General features: G+C 54.7%; 3 protein-coding genes across 6 annotated transcripts in view; 1 reads left to right on the top strand and 2 right to left on the bottom strand.

The window, feature by feature from the left end:
* The window catches only part of PPP1R37 (protein phosphatase 1 regulatory subunit 37), a 42866-nt gene extending 41868 nt beyond the window's left edge, over positions 1–998 (bottom strand). For both annotated transcript variants that reach the window (XM_028163079.2, XM_007168127.3), the window contains exon 1: positions 421–998. In XM_028163079.2, coding sequence (XP_028018880.2) covers positions 421–622 — 202 coding nt within the window. In that variant the 5' untranslated portion in view covers positions 623–998. The remainder of the gene's footprint in view (positions 1–420) is intronic.
* A 1662-nt stretch (positions 999–2660) lies between these two features.
* Positions 2661–10772, bottom strand: GEMIN7 (gem nuclear organelle associated protein 7). Of its 3 annotated transcripts, XM_007168125.2 has the most exons (3): positions 10682–10697; positions 6034–6121; positions 2661–3431 (listed from the first exon to the last, which is right to left on the bottom strand). In XM_007168125.2, the coding sequence occupies exon 3, from the start codon at positions 3421–3423 to the stop codon at positions 3037–3039; it is 387 nt and encodes a 128-aa protein (XP_007168187.1). In that variant the 5' UTR covers positions 3424–3431; positions 6034–6121; positions 10682–10697; the 3' UTR covers positions 2661–3036. The 3 variants fall into 3 exon arrangements, with proteins under 3 accessions (XP_007168187.1, XP_007168186.1, XP_007168188.1); XM_007168124.2 differs by lacking the exon at positions 6034–6121 and having other exon boundaries at positions 10682–10772; XM_007168126.2 differs by lacking the exons at positions 6034–6121; positions 10682–10697 and adding an exon at positions 10339–10669.
* A 2163-nt stretch (positions 10773–12935) lies between these two features.
* Positions 12936–16675, top strand: ZNF296 (zinc finger protein 296). Its single transcript, XM_057534869.1, has 3 exons — positions 12936–13288; positions 13532–13681; positions 15675–16675. Exons 1-3 carry the CDS (start codon positions 12991–12993, stop codon positions 16649–16651), a joined length of 1425 nt encoding a protein of 474 aa, XP_057390852.1. The 5' UTR covers positions 12936–12990; the 3' UTR covers positions 16652–16675.
* The last annotated feature ends 221 nt before the right edge of the window (positions 16676–16896 follow it).

Here is a 16896-nt window from a genome sequence, read left to right as displayed (position 1 = left end):
GTCCCCATGAGCCCATCAAACTCCTCCAACTGCCCTTTCAGCGCCAATGTTGACCCACTCTTCCTCCCCTGACTGCTCTATCCTTCTCCGGGGAAACTATAAACTTAAAGGCTACCGCCCTCCTAATCTCCCAAGCCACCAAACTTTCTTTGATTGCTCACCGTTTCAATTCCTAAAAAGATCACCTTCAGCGTCCCTCGGGAGGGGGGGGGGGTGAAGGGGGGGAGTAGCATAAACCAGCTACTTTTCACCTTCCCAACCCAACGGCCACCTCCTCTCTAACACTCTCCAGGTCTAAACTGACGACTGTCTCCTTAAATCATCATTAGGTGCAACTTATTGAGCTCCACCTCTGTGCTGGGCTCTGCACTGACTCCCTGGTCCCCCACCAGCCCGCCTCCACGCTCCAGCCGTAGCTACCGTGTCTCCAGGGGTCTTTGGGTTCCACAGCTCCGGACACAATATCTTCATCGGAGGGGAACGTGACGCGCTTGGCCGCAGCCTTGAGGCGCCCGTCGGCCGGGGGCGATGTGGGACTGGGAGACGGGGCCTCGGCGGGGGCCTCCTCGGCTTCGCCGTCCGCGCCCGGCCCGGGCGGCGCCTCCTGCGGCGGGACCTCCATCGCCGCCGCCGCCTCCTCACGGGGGCCCTGGGGACATGCCCCGGGCCCCGGACTTGTCTCTCCGGGCCCTCCCGCCGTCCCGGGGCATGGGCTCAGCCACTGCTTCAGGCGCCGCCTCCGTCCGCTCTCCTGGTCGTCGTAGTCGTCGCCGCCGGGAGCTCGAGCGCGCCTCCCCCGAGCCCCGTGCGCGCCTGCTCATTCGCAGCCGCACTTTCGTTAACGGCCGGTGAGACCGCCGAGTATCCAGAAAAGCAGAAAATCAATTTAAGTTATTTGCAGGTAGAGTTATCTCCTGCGTTGTTAAAGGGAGGAAACAAAAGGCAGAAAGAGCCACAGGGAAAAGAAACGTGAGCAGTGAATCTGCAGAGCCGGAACTGCAGAATATGAGGGGCGGGGCGAGGTGGACGCCGTCTCCCAGAGCAGCGCGCAAGCGCGAACCTGAGCCGCCCCCACCCCGCCTCCCCGCTTTAATCTAGATAACTAATGTTTATGCTCTCACACATTCGTCACGAGCTCAGGCACGGAGAAGGGTATGGAGTTGATAGAAGTAAAAATATCTGCTTGGTGGGGCTAGGCCAACTGGTAAGGAGAGAAGTAAAGAGATGGAGAACTTGAAAGGGAAGGCGACAGAAGCTGTGTATTCATATGAGTACAGGTGATGGATGCGGACAGAGGGATCATCCGCCTGCAGACGAAGCCAGTCCCCACTTGCTGGTTAGTCTCTAGCCTTCCATTTGCAGACTGCAGCTTCATCAATAACCCTCTGTATTTGGATAGCGTTGTATAAAATACAATTTAAATTTAAAAATTGAAATAGGAGCCCATAAGGAATATTATAGCCCTGATTTAAGTTTTTTTAAAAACTGAACGAAGGAAGAAATGCCAAAAACAAGGGACCAATCTGCCCACCAAAATACTGGGCGATGGACCAGGTAGATCACGGAGCCAGTAACGAACTAGCACGAACTCAAGCCGCGCCCCCACAAGGGCTCGATTCAGTAGCTTAGTATTCGCATCCGCACTTTCTCCACGCTATCCCAGCCCAACAAGCAACTCGGGGAAGGTGGAGCTAAAACCAAAAAAGGACACATGGGGAGGAGCAGGCGACGTCGTTGCTTAGGCAACTCGAAAGCTAGGCCCAGGAGTCGCCAAAGGTAGCTCCGTGAATGGACATATGGGAGCTGAGGCTCTCCACATGCTTCATTCAACTTCATTGGCCACCGCACTTTGACGACTGGGGAGGAACAAAGCAAATCTCATCTATATTTAATGGAATCTTCACTTACCTTCTTAAATAGATGGGACTACAAAGGGGGCAGAAATTACTTTTTAAAAGTAAATCTGCTGAGGGAATTCCCTGGTGATCCAGTGGTTAGGACTCTGCGCTTCCACTGCAGGGGGCAAGGGTTTGATCCCTGGTCCGGAATCTAAGATCCCGCATACCGCCCGCGGCGGCCAAATAAATAAATAAATAAATACAAATCTGCTGAAAGACTACTACTAATGGGGCTAAGTAAAGCGAGTGATACGGACGGCCACGCTACACAGCTGGGGTGAAATGGAGAAAGGGCAAAGTTTCACCCTAACCCTTAATCCTCTGCCTTTTCCCAGTGGTGCCGCCACACAGGGTTAGACAGGTCCCAACCAGTCCCCGTATGGGCGGGGAAGCGAATCTGCCCACCCAGAGGACAGGCAATAGGAGGAGCCCTTGCGCGTGACCATGTGACCCAATGCGAGCCGCGCAACTCGCAACTCGCAACTCGCTATGGACATCCTAGACCACCCGTAAAAGAAATCAAGTACAAATCTCCCAAGTCTAGCATCCAGGTCGCTCCAGCGTTCCCAGAGACTAGGGGGAGGTCCAATCACCACACCTTTATCAGAGTTCCTCCCACTCCCTTGACGTGTCCTCCCCTTCCTGGCCCAGCTCCACGGGATTCAGCCCGTGGATAGCCACCCTTCTACTCCCTAAATCTGGCTCAATCCCTATAGGGTACATTTAAAAAAAAAAAAAAAAGGAGGCAAATTTTCCTGGGATAATTGGTACTTTGGCAGGAGGGGAGTATTTCCAGGGTGGCTGAACTTTGCAGCCTCTTCAACAGACAATTTCCCACTAGACAATTTGCCTTCCTTTATTCCCTCTCTCCACCCGGAATCTTCAGGAACGGGCATGAGGCCCGTGTATCTGTACAGTTTAGAGTTCTGTGAGGTAGAGCCTTCCTTTCAACAGGATCTAGAACTCCTGGGGCCGCAGACTTTTACTGTCCCAAGAAGCCAGAGTTGCTTGAAGCTTGTCTCAAAATTCCGAGGGTGTTCCGAACTCTCTGGGGCCCACAGGTCCAAGCTCAGGAGCATATGGAGGCCTGGGAGACTGTGACTACGCCCAAGGCAGAAAGATGAACACGATAACATCTTTATGGTTTGAAGGTGTATGAGATAATGTCACTACACCGGAGCAGCGCCTCAGCCTGCACGCCTATCGGAGTCTGCAGCTGCGACACGTAGAAGTTGGCCACGTCCAGGTCAGTGGCTCCGAAGTGGGCGGTCACATGCACACCCTCGTGCAACGTGAAGCTCACCTGGTACCCCACCATGGCCAGCAGGCTGCGGAGGTAGCGCTCCCGAAGGGCGGCTCGGGCCCGCTGTTCCTGGGATTCCCGAGATTCTTGAGACTCCGGGATTTCAGGAACCTCCGGTTTCAGGGGGGCTCTGCGTCCATCGGGGGCAAAGCCTCGGCTCAAGCCATCAGGGCCCCGGGGGAGCCGGAGCACGGGCACAGGAATGGTCAGTGGAGTCTGCATTATCCTGGCTGTTGGGTGAAGAAGAGCAGGGAGCCATTATGGGGAGTGTGGGGCCACAGGAAGAGGGAGGCCTGGGAGCGGAGGCCTGTCTACCCCATCTCCACTTAACCTGACCAAAACCCAATTCCTGAGTCCCCCTCCTAAAACCTGTGCCATTGCTCAGCCAGCCCCCCTCCTCCCAGGAACTGGCATCACCATTCAGGAGGTCCACGAGAGCAGGGCCTTTGCACTGTTTTTATCACAGCTTTATCCCCAGTCCCTGGCAATAAATATATTTGCTGAAAGAACAAGTCCTGGCCTCCTCTCTTCTCTCACACACAGCCCGTCCAATCTGTCATGAAATGCGATCTTCCAAACAAATTCCCAGTCACACAGGAGTCAGCTTGAAAGGGCCAAATCCATGAGTCCATACTTACTGTAAATAGATAAATGAAGAAATACATAAAGGGGGAGAGGGAAAAATCCGCATCGTACAACGGCAGCTAAAATTGTCAATGGATGCTAAAACTTGTCAGTGAACGTTTGAGAAGGTCCAGGATATCTACAAAGTCTTAAAGTACCTCCTCACAAGATATTCCTTGTAAAGACTAAAGAGTAACTTTATGGTCGAGAAACCTGGTGGACACCACCCTAACTTAGGCATGAAAGCCAACATGTGCAGTAATAGGACAAACACCATGTGCATCCTGATGTGATACACTGAGGACAGGGCACCACTTCTGTGGTATTCCTGCCAAAAACGGATGACCTGAATCTAATCATGAGGCAACTCAAATTGAGGGACATTCTACAAAAAAAAAAAAAAATTATCCTGTTCTTCAAAAATATTAAGATCATAAAAGACAAAGAAAGAAATACTTGGGCGGGGGGGTGGGGGGGTGTAAGTTCCCTGGTGGTCTAGTGGTTAGGATCTGGCACTTTCACTACAGTGGCCGGGGTTCAATCACTGGTCGGGGAACTGAGGCAGCCAAAAAAAAAAAAAAAAAAGAAATACTCAGGGGGAAAATATTTTTTTTTTAATTTAAAAAATATGTGTATATGTATTCACAACCTGATAGTTCTCACTCTGTCCACTGCCAACATCTCGGTCCAGCCACCGTCACTTCCTGCCTGGACTACTGAAGTCAACTCCTCACGGGACTCCCAATTTCACCTTCACCCCCTGCCAGTTTGTCCGCACACACGGCCAGAGGGACCCTGTTAACACCTGAGTCAGATCGCGTCCCTCCTCTGCTCGGAGCCCTCCCCTGGCTTCTGTCTTGCTCAAAGTCAAAGCCAAAGTCCTTACCACAGTCCTCAAGGCCCTGAGTGCTCCGGATCCCGCCAGCACCCTCGCCCGCCGAGCACGGCGCTTACCCTCTCCACCCGGCCACACTGGCCTCCTCGCTGGGCCTCAGGCACGCCTGGCGCAGCCCCTTGGTGGGCCCTGGTACTTGCGGTTCCCCCTGCCTGTACCTCCTCTCCCCTTCCCTGACCACCCTGCCTTCAAGATCTACCCCTCAGCCCCCTCCATCCAAACGGGCTTCCTCATTCTTTGTCGCGCACACCACTGCTGCACATGACGTTGTCTATTTATTTTTCTGCTTGCGGTCTTTCTCCCTGCGAGATGGCTGCCTCCCCACAGGCAGTGACCTTGCTTTCTTCGCATGGCTGTGCCCCCAGCTCCCGAACACTAAGTGGCACAGGGACCAGGCTCCTTAAATACTGTTTCTGCTGGAACGAATGGAGTGGAGAGTGAGCTCCCAGGCCTGCTTAGCTGGGTGACCTCAAGCAAGAGACAGTTCCCTCTTCCATTGTGTGGAGGAATGGCACCAACGGCCGGCCACCTCGCCTGGTTATCAGGATTCAACAGGCTCATGCAGGACAGGGCCTATTATGTACTAGGTTCTCCATAAAAGTTAGTTACAGTTGAATACCGACTGTATTAGTATCAGTATTGCTGTGTGACCTAGGGTAAGTTGCTTAAACGGTCTGTGCCTCAGTTTCCCCATCTGTAAAATGGGGGTGATACGAGGACCAACCTGACAGGGTTGTCACGGGGACTAAATGACCTAACAAACGTGCAAGTTAAGCACTGGCCTGGAACATACTACATGTCACTGCACTGAGGTGTTTGGGGGTTTTTTTGGGTTTTTTTGTTGTTGTTGGTTTGGGGTTTTTTTGTTTGTTTTTTGGGGGTTTGTTTTTATTGAAGTATAGTTGGTTTACAATGTTGTGTTAGTTTCAGGTGTACAGCAAACCGATTCAGTTATATATATATATATATATATATATATTCTTTTTCAGATTCTTTTCTCTTATAGGTTATTACAGAATATTGAGTATAGTTCCCTGTGCTATACAGTAGGTCCTTGTTGGTTATCTGTTTTACATATAGTAGTGTGATATGTTAATCCCAAACTCTTAATTCACCCTCCTCCGCCACTGCACTGCCGTTGATTGCATGCAGGGAGATGCTGGCTTTGTGAGCAGGAGGAGAGGGAGAGAAGGACCTAAGTTTCAGGGGCAGCTGCACCCCTCCCTGTGGCTCAGTCCCCTCTTCTCTAAAGTGATTAACTGAAGTGACTGACACGTATCAGGCACCCAGCGTCCCATCCCAGGGCCACTCACCGTACGGGGGTGATTGGGATTGTCCTTTTTCTTGTGAGGCTCTTCCTGTCTCTGGAGCTCAACTGTCAGCTCCTTGCAAGAAAGGATCCTGCAGAGCAATGGACCAGGGCTTCTCAACTTTGGCACTATTGACAGCTGGGCCTGGACCATTCTTTGTCGCGTTGTAAGGTGCTGTCCTGTGCATAGGTGTAGGGTTTCGGCAGCATCCCTGGCCTCTACACGCTAGATGCAGGAGCGTCCCCCACCCTTGCCCCAAGCTGCGACAACCAAAAATGTCTCCACTGGTGAATACTTTGGTAGGAGAATTACAACCCAATAAAGCCATTAAAAAAAAAAAAAAAGATCTCCATATATTGCCAAATGTCCCCTGGGGGACAAAAAAAAAAAAAAAAAAAAATCATCTCTGGTTCAGAACCACTGATGCAGACAAACAGATGGAGGGTGGGTAACAATGACTGCTGAACACGTGAACATATTCACAGCCTCACGGACACTCAAAGAGGGACAGCTTGACGGGCTCCGTGAAAACTGCAAACAGGCACCTCCCTGGGGTCCAGTGGTTAGGACTCAGCGCTTCCACTGCTGGAGGCCTGGGTTCCATCCCTGGTTGGGGAACAAAGATCCTGCAAGCCGCGTGGCACGGCCTAAAACCAAACAAACAAACAAAAAAACTGCAAACGCACGTGGGTCATTCAGCCCATGGAGGGCCCGGGGTGGAGACTTTTAGCTGTCTACCTTTCTTTGCCTTTTAAATTCTGTTCGAATTTGGATCCGTTTTGAATCTGTATAATCTTTTCAGAAGAATTTTGAAATTCTAGTTTTAAAAAGGAAGGGACATATCGGAATGCTTCCATGCCCCTTAAAAAATGTTAGATCCTCCCTCAGGAATCTGAACTCCCTCTCCTAGCCTTACTGTCACGCACTCTCCAAACCTCTTTCTGTCCCTGACCCGGACCTTTCCCAGCCCCCGTGTAACTACCTGCCAAGTCTTCCTGATAGGACACCCCCGCTGCTGGCCCAAATCTTATTAGCAGAACATATAGCAAAGGTCAGCAAATCTCCTTTGTAAAGGGCCCAATGGTAAATATTTTAGGCTTCAAGGGCTTGTCTCTGTCTCTGTCACAACTACTCAACTCTGCCAGAGTAGCAGCAAAGTGGCCAGACAATACAGAAACACGTGGAAACATGGCAGTGCTCCAATAAAACCTTACTTATTGGGACACTGATATTGAATTTTATATACTTTCATGTGCCACAAAAGATTTTTTTAGTTTTCCAACCACTTAAAAATGCAAAACCCACTCTTAGCTCTCGAGCCATACAAGAACCTGCGGCAGGCCACAGCTCACCACCTGGCATAGGGGCTGAGGGTGTGGTCTGGGGGAGAGCGGGTGGGTCCCAGCCCTCCCAGATTCACTACAAGGGGTCTGGGCAGATCACTGCAACTCTAGGAGCAGCCTACCCCCTCCGGTTCCTCATCCGTGAAATGAAACATTAAAAAAAGACCTCCTAGGGCTGTCAGGAAGATCTTTCAGGGGGAGGTTGCTGATCACACAGGCAAAGGACATCCGCAGTATCCTGGACTCTTTGCTTTCTCTCCCACCCACATCCAATCCTTCAGTCAAGTTTGTCAGCTCCACCCTCAAAACTGCATCCAGAATCCGGGAACTTCTCACCACCCCTACTCTGCCCCTTCCTTGGTCTAGCCACCATCACCTCCCACCTGGACTATTTCAGTAGCCTTCCCACTGGGCTCCTGGCCTCCACCTTCACCCCGGTCTGTTCCCCACACGGCTGTCAGAGGGATCTTCCTGTTAGAACTAAGTCTGATCACACCCCTCCTCTGCTCAGAGCCCTCCCATGGCTCCTACCCCACCCAGCGCAAAAGCAAAAGTCCTCACGATGGCTACAAGGCCCTATCACCTCTCTGACCTCATCTCCCACCCTTCTACCCTTTGGTCACCTGAAAATGCCAAGCACATTCCTGCCTCAGGGCCTTTGCACATGCTGTTCTTACTGCCTGGAACCCTCTTCCAATGGGAGACATATATATATTTCCAGATACATGACTCACCTTCCTCCCTTACTTCATTCAGCTCGCTGCTCAAACATCATCTTTACGGAGAGGAAAATAATAGCCCTTTCACCCTGCAGTATCTTTTTTTTCCACAGCACTATCACCTCCTGACAATATGCATTTACTTGTTTGCCTATGTGCTGTCTGTTCTGCCACAGAACATAAGCCTTCGAGAGAAGGGACATATCTGATTACTTCACAACTCCATCCCCAGCCCCAATTAGGGCCTGGCAACCAGGGGGGGTACTCAGTGAACATTTGTGGAAGGATTCACTCCCCCTGTTATCTGAGTGCCTGCTCTGTGCCTGGCCCATGCTGGGTGGTGCTAGAGACACAGCTGGGAGTGAAAGAGCCCAGCCCTGCCCTCCTGGGCTCACAGTCCAGTGGATGACACACACTAGGTCTCCAGACAATGACGACCCAGAGTGGGCAGGGCTGGAATGAAGGAGCCCGGGGGCCTCAGGAGGCCAGAGCAGACACCTGGCCCTGCCTGGGGGGGTAAAAGTTGGTTTCCAGGAAGGGGCTCAGGAAAGATCTCTCTGATAAGGTTACTTTGGAGCAAAGACCAGAATGAAATGAGGAATTGAGCCATGTGGAGATCTGGGGGGAAAGCATTCCAGTTCGAGGGAGCAGCAAATGCAAAGCCCATGGAAGGGAGACTGAGGCACAGCAAGGAGGCCAGTATGCAGGAGGCTGGGGCAAGGGCAGAATATGCAGGGGCTCGAGGACTTGGGTCTCTCCAGGGGCTGGTTCTGAGCAGAGGAGGGGCAGGGTCTGATTTCCGGTAATCACGGGATCCCTCTGCCTGCTGCAAGAAAGAATGGACTGGGAGGGGCAAAGGGAGAAGCAGACAGCCTGGTGAGGAAGCCACTGCAGTGGGCGGTGTGGAAGATGACAGGCGTCTGGGACAGGGTGGGGGGGGTGGTGAGGAGAAGTGATTGGATTAGGCTATCTTTTGAGGGTTGAGAGCCCTCACTATTTGCCAATGGACTGAGCAAAGCCGAGGAAGACTCCCTGGTTTGTGCCTGGTGGGCAAGACCACAGTGAATGGAATTAATGGGATTGCTACATTTTCATTATCTCATCACTACAGCTGTGAATGAGATTAAGGGATATATACATTTTCTAATGTATCTGACCACTGCGTTCCCAGTTTAGTCAAGGGTCATCAGCTCCCAGGGCTTTCTCCCAACGTAGGTTAACACTTAACTATTTCAGGAGAAACACTCTCCTTCCTCTCTAGGGCTAGTACTTAATGAAGGACTGATGGGAATTATGCAAGTGGCCAAAGAGTTATGTTCAATCCCTGGATAAAACAAAATTAAACATGTTTAATTACATGACTAATTAAACATGTTAGTCATATTTTCTCCATTAGGGAGGAAAAAAAAAAAAAAAGATTTGGTCATACCTGCACAAGCCCCATTTTCCCGAAGAGGAAACTGAAGCTGGACGATGCCAGATCATTGACTAGGTGCAAGCTTTTGATTGGCAAGAAAAGGGAGCCAACCCCGGCTGGTCTGATAACAGAGTCAGGGCCATCACCCCTGCCCTATGCAAAAGGACAGTTTTTTCAGCCAGCATAGGGGAGCCGTTGGAGGTTTGGGAGTCAACGTGTGACCTGATAAGAAACAGGTTTGAGAAAGGTCGCATAGGGTGTGCCCAACACAGCAAAAGCAGGCATTATCCATTCTCCCTGGTGACCAAGCCTGAGAGTCCTTTATCCTGTCAAGTCTCCAAGCCAAGGATTTCCTGCCCAGGTTTCAGGAAAAAATGTCCAAACCCCTTTCCCACTAGAAAAACTAAAGCGCCCATCGCTTTGGTCAATGGCAGGGCCAGGAGATTCACAGACTTCCGTCCCTGGGGCCTCAGTGCTCACTTTCCAGAAAATGGGAACGATCCGTTCAGTGGACAAACTAACCCTTCAGTTGCCAGGTAGAGAACCAGCTGAGTTACCAGCTTAACCGAGATACTGACCAGCCTACACCCACCTCATGGGTGGGCCCCGTCTTGATGCAAATTAGTTAAATGGGCCACACCCTCCCCCTTGAGGATCGGGACCTCAAACGCAGAATCCCACCCCCCAAACCTCCGCCCACTGGGCCGGTCAGTTTCCTTTCAATTCCGCCCTGGCCACGCATCGCTCTCCTTTTCTTACACTAAGTAGGTCCTCCCGGCCCTCAGGCGTCCACTCCCCACTCCCCCCCTGGGCTGGACGTTCTTCCCACCTCCCGGCTCAGATTAGGCGAGCGATTCCACTCCAGGAAAGGTGCGAGTCTGAAGACCGCAGCCGTTATTACTGTTATAATATCGTCGTCGTTATTGTTTTCCCAAGGGGGTGCATTCCGCCCCCACCCCCACCCCGGGCGCGGGGATGTGTGCGCTGCTGCGTTCGGAACCAGAGTCCCGGGTGTAGGCGTTCAGGGACCAGAACGTCCCAGCAGCCGGCGTTGCAGGCGCGGACTTGACTCTTGCCGCCACTCCCGGTCTTGCACGCGGGTGGGCGTCCCGGGGCCGATTCCGGGGAACGGGAAAGTGCTCGCGACCCACCAGCAACAATCCCACACTCACCGAGGTCCGCAGCGGCTTAAGCCCTTACTTCCGCCGGCGCCCTAGCTGCAGAGGCCCGGGCGGGCCGCGAGCCGCCGAGCCTGGGTTCCGCCCGCGCCGCCACCGCCCCACGTGGTCTCGGGCGGGCTCGCGGGCTCGGAAGCCAGCACAGACCCGGGCGCCACCCCGCCAGCGGCTTGGCCCAGCGCTTAAAGCTGATCCACCAGTCTGCGAGGTGGGGACGTCCAGGATGCCCATTTTACAGAAGAAGGAGTTGAAGCGCCTCCCGTCTGAGTTAAGCGCAGATTGGACTTGGCACCCCCATCCCCCTACACGTGCACACTCCTACCCCACACCTCCAGTCCGAACCCCACCTTCCCTACTTGATCATGCTCTCAGCAGCCACGCACCAGGCAAAAGCCTTGGAGAGCAGCAGCTGGGAGAGACCAGAGGCGGTCATTTGGTCCTGCAGCCCTCCCCGCAGCCCCATCTTACACAGGGGAAAACTGAGGTCCTGAAAGGCAAAATGTATGGCCTGAGGTGGAAACGCGCTGCTCTGGGCTCAGAAATCACTTCTTCCACACGGTTTCAGTAAGGCAGGGCCCTGTGGGCCTTGGCTTCCCAGCGGACCCCCAAGACCCAGTGCCTGGTACGCAGACCCTCTGCAAATATCTATTGAAAGAATGCACGTAGCAGGAGCTCAATACACAATTTGTTAACTGAACTATGAACGATTAGGGGCTCTATTTGTGAACAAGACGGACTTGGCTCCTGCCATCTCAGAACCTACATCTAGGGAGGCTGAGAGGGACACCACAGGTTATTACATGAACAAATACATCGACAAGATCCTTCAGGGCTTGACAAGGATGTAAAAGGAATAAAATAAGGGCAATGGGATAATGGGTGGCAGGGTTGGGGGAGGTTGGGTGGTCAGGGGAGGTGGCACTGAAGAAGCCACCTTAGGTAACAGATGGGAAACCTGAGGCCCAGGAGGGAACTGGGGACAGATGGAGGTCATGGAGTGTAAATTGTAAGGCCTTCAGCAGGGTGGGGCTCCTTTAGATCCTGTGGTCAGGGAGGTCCTCTGCTCTCTGGAGGACAATTGAGCTGAGACCTGAATAACAATATGAGGAACCCTCAGGCCTGCAGCGGAGATTAGCATGTGAAATTCCCTCAGTGCTGGGCTTGGGGACACGGCAGGGGCGGACTGACCCTGGCCCTGACCTCAGGGGGCTTGTGTTGGGGGAAGGGGTGAGAGGACAGTAAACAAACAGTTCTAGATCTTATGTGGTTGGTGCCAGGAAGAAAAGAAAACTTGCAGGGTTGAAGGGTGGGGCAGGGTGTTGATGCCACTTCAAATAGTGATCAGAGAGAGCAGCTTTGAGGAGGGAAGTTGGAGGAGGCCCCATCCGAGGGAGGCAAGACAGTTGGCTATTTGGTTTTAAAGACGATCCCAGGTCTAAGAGCAGAGTCAATGTATATATGATCACGACCCTCCTCTGCTCAAAACCTTCCCAGGGCTTCCATCTCAGAAAAGCCAAAGACTCTAAAGTGGTCAAAAGACGCCCTTGGAGCTGACCTCGTTTTCTCACAGAACTCAATCAATACAGAACTTAATCACTACAGAACTCCTCGAATACACAGGCCCGGCATGGGGAGAAAATTGAGGCCCACCCGTCAACCCAGTAATCCTGTCCCTTTATAACCCTTCCTGGATTTTTTTTTTTTTTCTCCATGACAGGTGTCACGGAAGGCACTCTGTATTTTACATAGTTATCTTGTTGAGAGTCCTGTCTCCCTGAACGAATAAACTGCATGAGGCCAGGGTTATTGTGTTTTGTACCCTGCTGCATCCCCAGTACTTGGTCCAGAACCTGGTGCATAGTAGGCGCTCAATCAATGTTTGCCCAGGGAACTTTTATTGTAATGCGTTTAATGGAACAGACCAGATTACTATCAGGCGCCTAGGTAGAAACGTGGCCCCTACCATTTTCTCGCTTGGGGGTGTGTGTGGGCACCTTGTGCCTCAGTTTCCACCGGCCCGAAAACGGGATCAGGAATAGCTGTTTCTATGCGTGGCTGTGTGAACTCGTTATGGTTAAGATTTGATCACTTAGAGAAACGCAGGGGGCACGGTCCAGATTAAGTTTGGCTGAGGGTGGGGCAGTCCTCTCGCGTCAGGCCCCGCCTCGGTGGGCGGAGCCACGGGCCGGGCCAGCACGTGTGAGAGTTCGCCGCGGGTCGCCGCAGTCACTCACCTGGGCGCCTCGGTGTGAGCGCGCACGGCTCGCGAGTCCTCCGCCCGCCAGTCCGCCTGCCCGTGACCCATGTCCCGCCGCAAGGCCGGCTGCATGCCTCGCCGAAGAGAGCCTGCTCCCGCCGCCAACTCAGACGACGAGATGGAGATGCCGGACCTCTTCATCGATGTGAAGCCCGAGCCGGACCCGCGGCTCCTACAGGCCCGGCGGCTAGGGCCCTTCAACCCGAAGGAAATGCCCGCGCCGGGGCGGTTCGAAGGCGAACCCCGCCACTCCCCCGGCCCCGTGCCCGCTGGCGGCCTCTTCCACGCCCTGGGCCTGCGCAACCAGTGGGCGCCGTGGACGCCGTTGACCCCGAACCTTCACGGTGAGCGCCCCCTGCCCCTGCCCCGGGCCCGCCTCCCTCCCCTCTCTCTCTCTCGGGTGGGACCTCCTTCTCGGGGCACCGACCCCCGCCCTCCGACCCCCGCACTACCGCCCCTGCCTTATTTTCCTCGCCGGGTCCTGGCCTCCAGCCCCCCTTTTGACCTTCGGGTTTTCCCTCTCCCTCGGAACCCCCAGGCCCCATCCTGGCCCCACCCCACGCTCACCACCCGCTTCCTCCCTGCAGACCGCCAGCCGTGGACCGACAAACACCCAGATCTGTTGACCTGCGGCCGCTGCCTGCAGACCTTCCCGCTGGAGGCCATCACTGCTTTCATGGACCACAAGAAGCTGGGCTGTCAGCTCTTCAGAGGCCCCAGCCCCTGCCATGGCTCAGGTGAGTAAAGCCGGAATGCAGTCCCTGGTCTCAAGTTCAAGGGCCCAGCTTCCTGTGGGAGAAGGGGCTGACCTGGACAGGCGGGGCAGTGAGCACTACTTCCCCTTTCTGGCTCCCCACCGGGTGCAGCCTAGGCGTGGCCAGAGCCTGCCCTGTCCTAGGGCTGAGACTAGTGGTGGTGAGGGGGGTGGGTGAGGATGGGGGCTGGGCAGGGAAGCAGGGCCACCCACAGGGTGTGGCCAGCCCCAGAAGATTGGTCTGGGGATTTGCCATACACACACCCCCAATCTGGTTTCACTTCTCCTTCCCCTTGGCCAGAAATAACTGGCCAGGTGGCTGGACCAGTGTGGCAGCAGGGGGCACCTCTGGGGAGGGCAGCGGCCTGGGGGAGGGGAGCTGAGGCCAGCTGGACCGGGGGGTGTTGTTACCCCCTCCACCTCTTTATCACTTCTGATTGAGGTGCTGGGCATTTGCTCAGAGCCAGGGAAGGGGCTTCGGTTTTCCCTCCCTGATGGAATCTCCCAGCCTTGCATGCTGGGAAGGCCCTGTTTTGAGCCAGGTCCTGGGTGTCTGGATACCTGGGTTCCTCCCCTTGGGTAGGAATTAAAACTCTTAACTTGGTACTAGACTCATGGCGAGCTGAGCTTTTGGTCAGCGTTGATTGTGGGGCTCATCCACAGCTCTAGATTTCCAGTCTCTGGGCCATGTGCTCCTGGGATTTGTGAGAAATGGAATTATATTCAGGGCTGGGCCAGGGAGAGGGTCCTGTGGTGGGAGGGGGGGAGGAGGAATTATGATTGGCTCAGCTGTAGAGTTAGAGCCTGGTGGGCAAAGGAGGGGCTGTGATGGGATCATTAGAACAATACACTCTTAGGTGCTTGGACTTGGGAGAATTGTGGACACCTCAGCTAATATTTACTGAGGACTTGATGGACCACAGCTCTTAGCTGCTTCTGAGCTCACAGCAAGTCTAAAAGGGAGAAGACCCCTAGGATCCCCATATTCTAGCAAATGAGGAAACTGAGGCTCAGAGAGGGGTATTTCTTGCCCAAGGTCACACAGCTAGGGAGCAGGAGAGCCAGCTGAAAGTCAGGCCAGGCTGACCCTCTCCAACCCCACCTATGCTCTTGACCCTGGTGTTGCATCAGGAAAGCCACCCCCATCCAAGACATAAAGGCAAATAGATCTGGAAGTACCTTACTGACAGTACCTGGAGTATCTTGATTTGGAGGACTCTCAATCTGGGTTCCATGCAGAGGGAGGGGAACCTAGCACACTGTCCACACCCCTACCTCTCTAGGTGGCTGCTAAGCCTTCTCCCCATTTAGACCTTGGCCCCCTCTTCTGTAAGGCAGGAAAAGGGGATCACGCATGGGACCCAGAAGCCTGGGCCCTGGCACAGAAACCCACTCAGTTATCAAGAGCTGTTCCGATTATTAAACCAATCGTTTTTCTTGAAAACCTCTATCTCCCACTCCCTGGGTTTCTGGATTGAAACCCCAGCTCCACCCATTCCTAGCTGTGTGACCTTGGGGAAAGGTCTCTTTGCCTCAGTTTTCCCATCTGGAAAATGGAGGTCTTTATTTCCTGTCTTGAAGGAAAGTTGTGAGAGGGAGCTGAGCGTGGCGGGTGGCAGGTGCCTAGCACACTGAATTGGGTCACCTGCTCAGCAAGGCCTTCCTAACCCCAGTATAAAATAACACTCCCCCGTCCATCACTCTGCTCTACCTTTTACCTTTTCTTGAAGATTTTCAAACACAAAGAAAATCCCCAAGTACTTATCATCCACTGCACGGATTTTCCTTGCTTCTTGTCTGTCCACCCACCTCTCTGAACACCAGCTTCCTGCGGGCAGGGAGTCTTGCCTCTTACTGCTGCGTCTCAGCTCCTGGAATAGAGCCTCTCCCCCAGCAGGTGTCCAGCCGGCAGCTGTGAACAGCAACTGCTCTGACTTGCCTGACACACTAACCCCTGGCCCTTCTCTTCTCTGCAGAACGCGAGGACCTGAAGGCCTTGAGCTGCCTCCGCTGCGGCCGACAGTTCACGGGAGCCTGGAAACTGCTGCGCCACGCCCAGTGGGACCATGGACTGTCCATCTACCAGACGGAACCCGAGGCCCCAGAGGCCCCGCTGCTGGGCCTGGCCGAGGTGGCTGCTGCCGTGTCGGCGGTGGCGGGGCCAGAAGCCGAGGCCAAGGGCCCCCGGCTGGGTCCCGCCCGGCGGAGCCCCACCTGCCCCGTGTGCAAGAAGACCCTCAGCTCCTTCAGCAACCTGAAGGTGCACATGCGCTCGCACACTGGTGAGCGGCCCTACGCCTGTGACCAGTGTCCCTATGCCTGCGCCCAGAGCAGCAAGCTCAACCGCCACAAGAAGACCCATCGGCAGCTACGGCCCCAGAGCCCCTGCGTGGCCGATGCCAGTCAGGAGCAGGCCTCCGCCGCCCCTCCGGAGCCGGCCGCCCATGCCGCCGCCCCGGCCAGCATCCTCCCGTGCAGCGGCGGAGAGGGGGCCGGAGCAGCCGCCACGGCGGGGGTCCAGGAACCTGGGGCTCCTGGCGGTGGGGCCCAGGCGGGCCCCGGCGTGGACAGCTGGGGAGCTGACACCAAGGAGCAGAGAACTGACCCCAAGAAGAACCAGAAGACGTCACCCAAGAAGACGCTGAAGCCAGCGGGCAAGAGCCGGGGGCCCGGGCCCGGGGGCAGCTGTGAGTTCTGCGGGAAGCATTTCACCAACAGCAGCAACCTGACGGTGCACCGGCGCTCGCACACGGGCGAGCGGCCCTACGCCTGCGAGCTCTGCTCCTACGCCTGCGCCCAGAGCAGCAAACTCAACCGCCACCGCCGCATGCACGGCCTGGGGCCTGGCGGGCCCCGCTTCAAGTGCCCCCACTGCTGCGTGCCCTTCGGCCTGCGGGCCACCCTGGACAAGCACCTGCGGCAGAAGCACCCCGACGTGGTTGGGGACACCTGAGCTGCGGGAACGCCCCCTGCGGTCCCCCGCACTGCCGTGAACCACTTCTGTGACCTCCCTGTCCTTCCCCCGCGAGTAAATCCTCCCTCCCCACAGTTACACACGCGTTTGGACTCTGGCTTTCTTGGGGTGTCTGAGGTGGGGCGGGAGGCTTCACTCTTTGGGGTGGACAGCTGGACAGACCGGTTTGGAACGAGGGGGTGAGGGGAAAGGCCAGCACCCAGTGCCCGGGGCACAGCAGGACT

Source organism: Balaenoptera acutorostrata, chromosome 19 (genome assembly GCF_949987535.1).
Source record: "Balaenoptera acutorostrata chromosome 19, mBalAcu1.1, whole genome shotgun sequence".
Taxonomy (NCBI): Eukaryota; Metazoa; Chordata; class Mammalia; order Artiodactyla; family Balaenopteridae; genus Balaenoptera; species Balaenoptera acutorostrata.
Note: the sequence above shows the minus strand (reverse complement) of the source record. Positions and strands in the feature narration are given on the sequence as shown.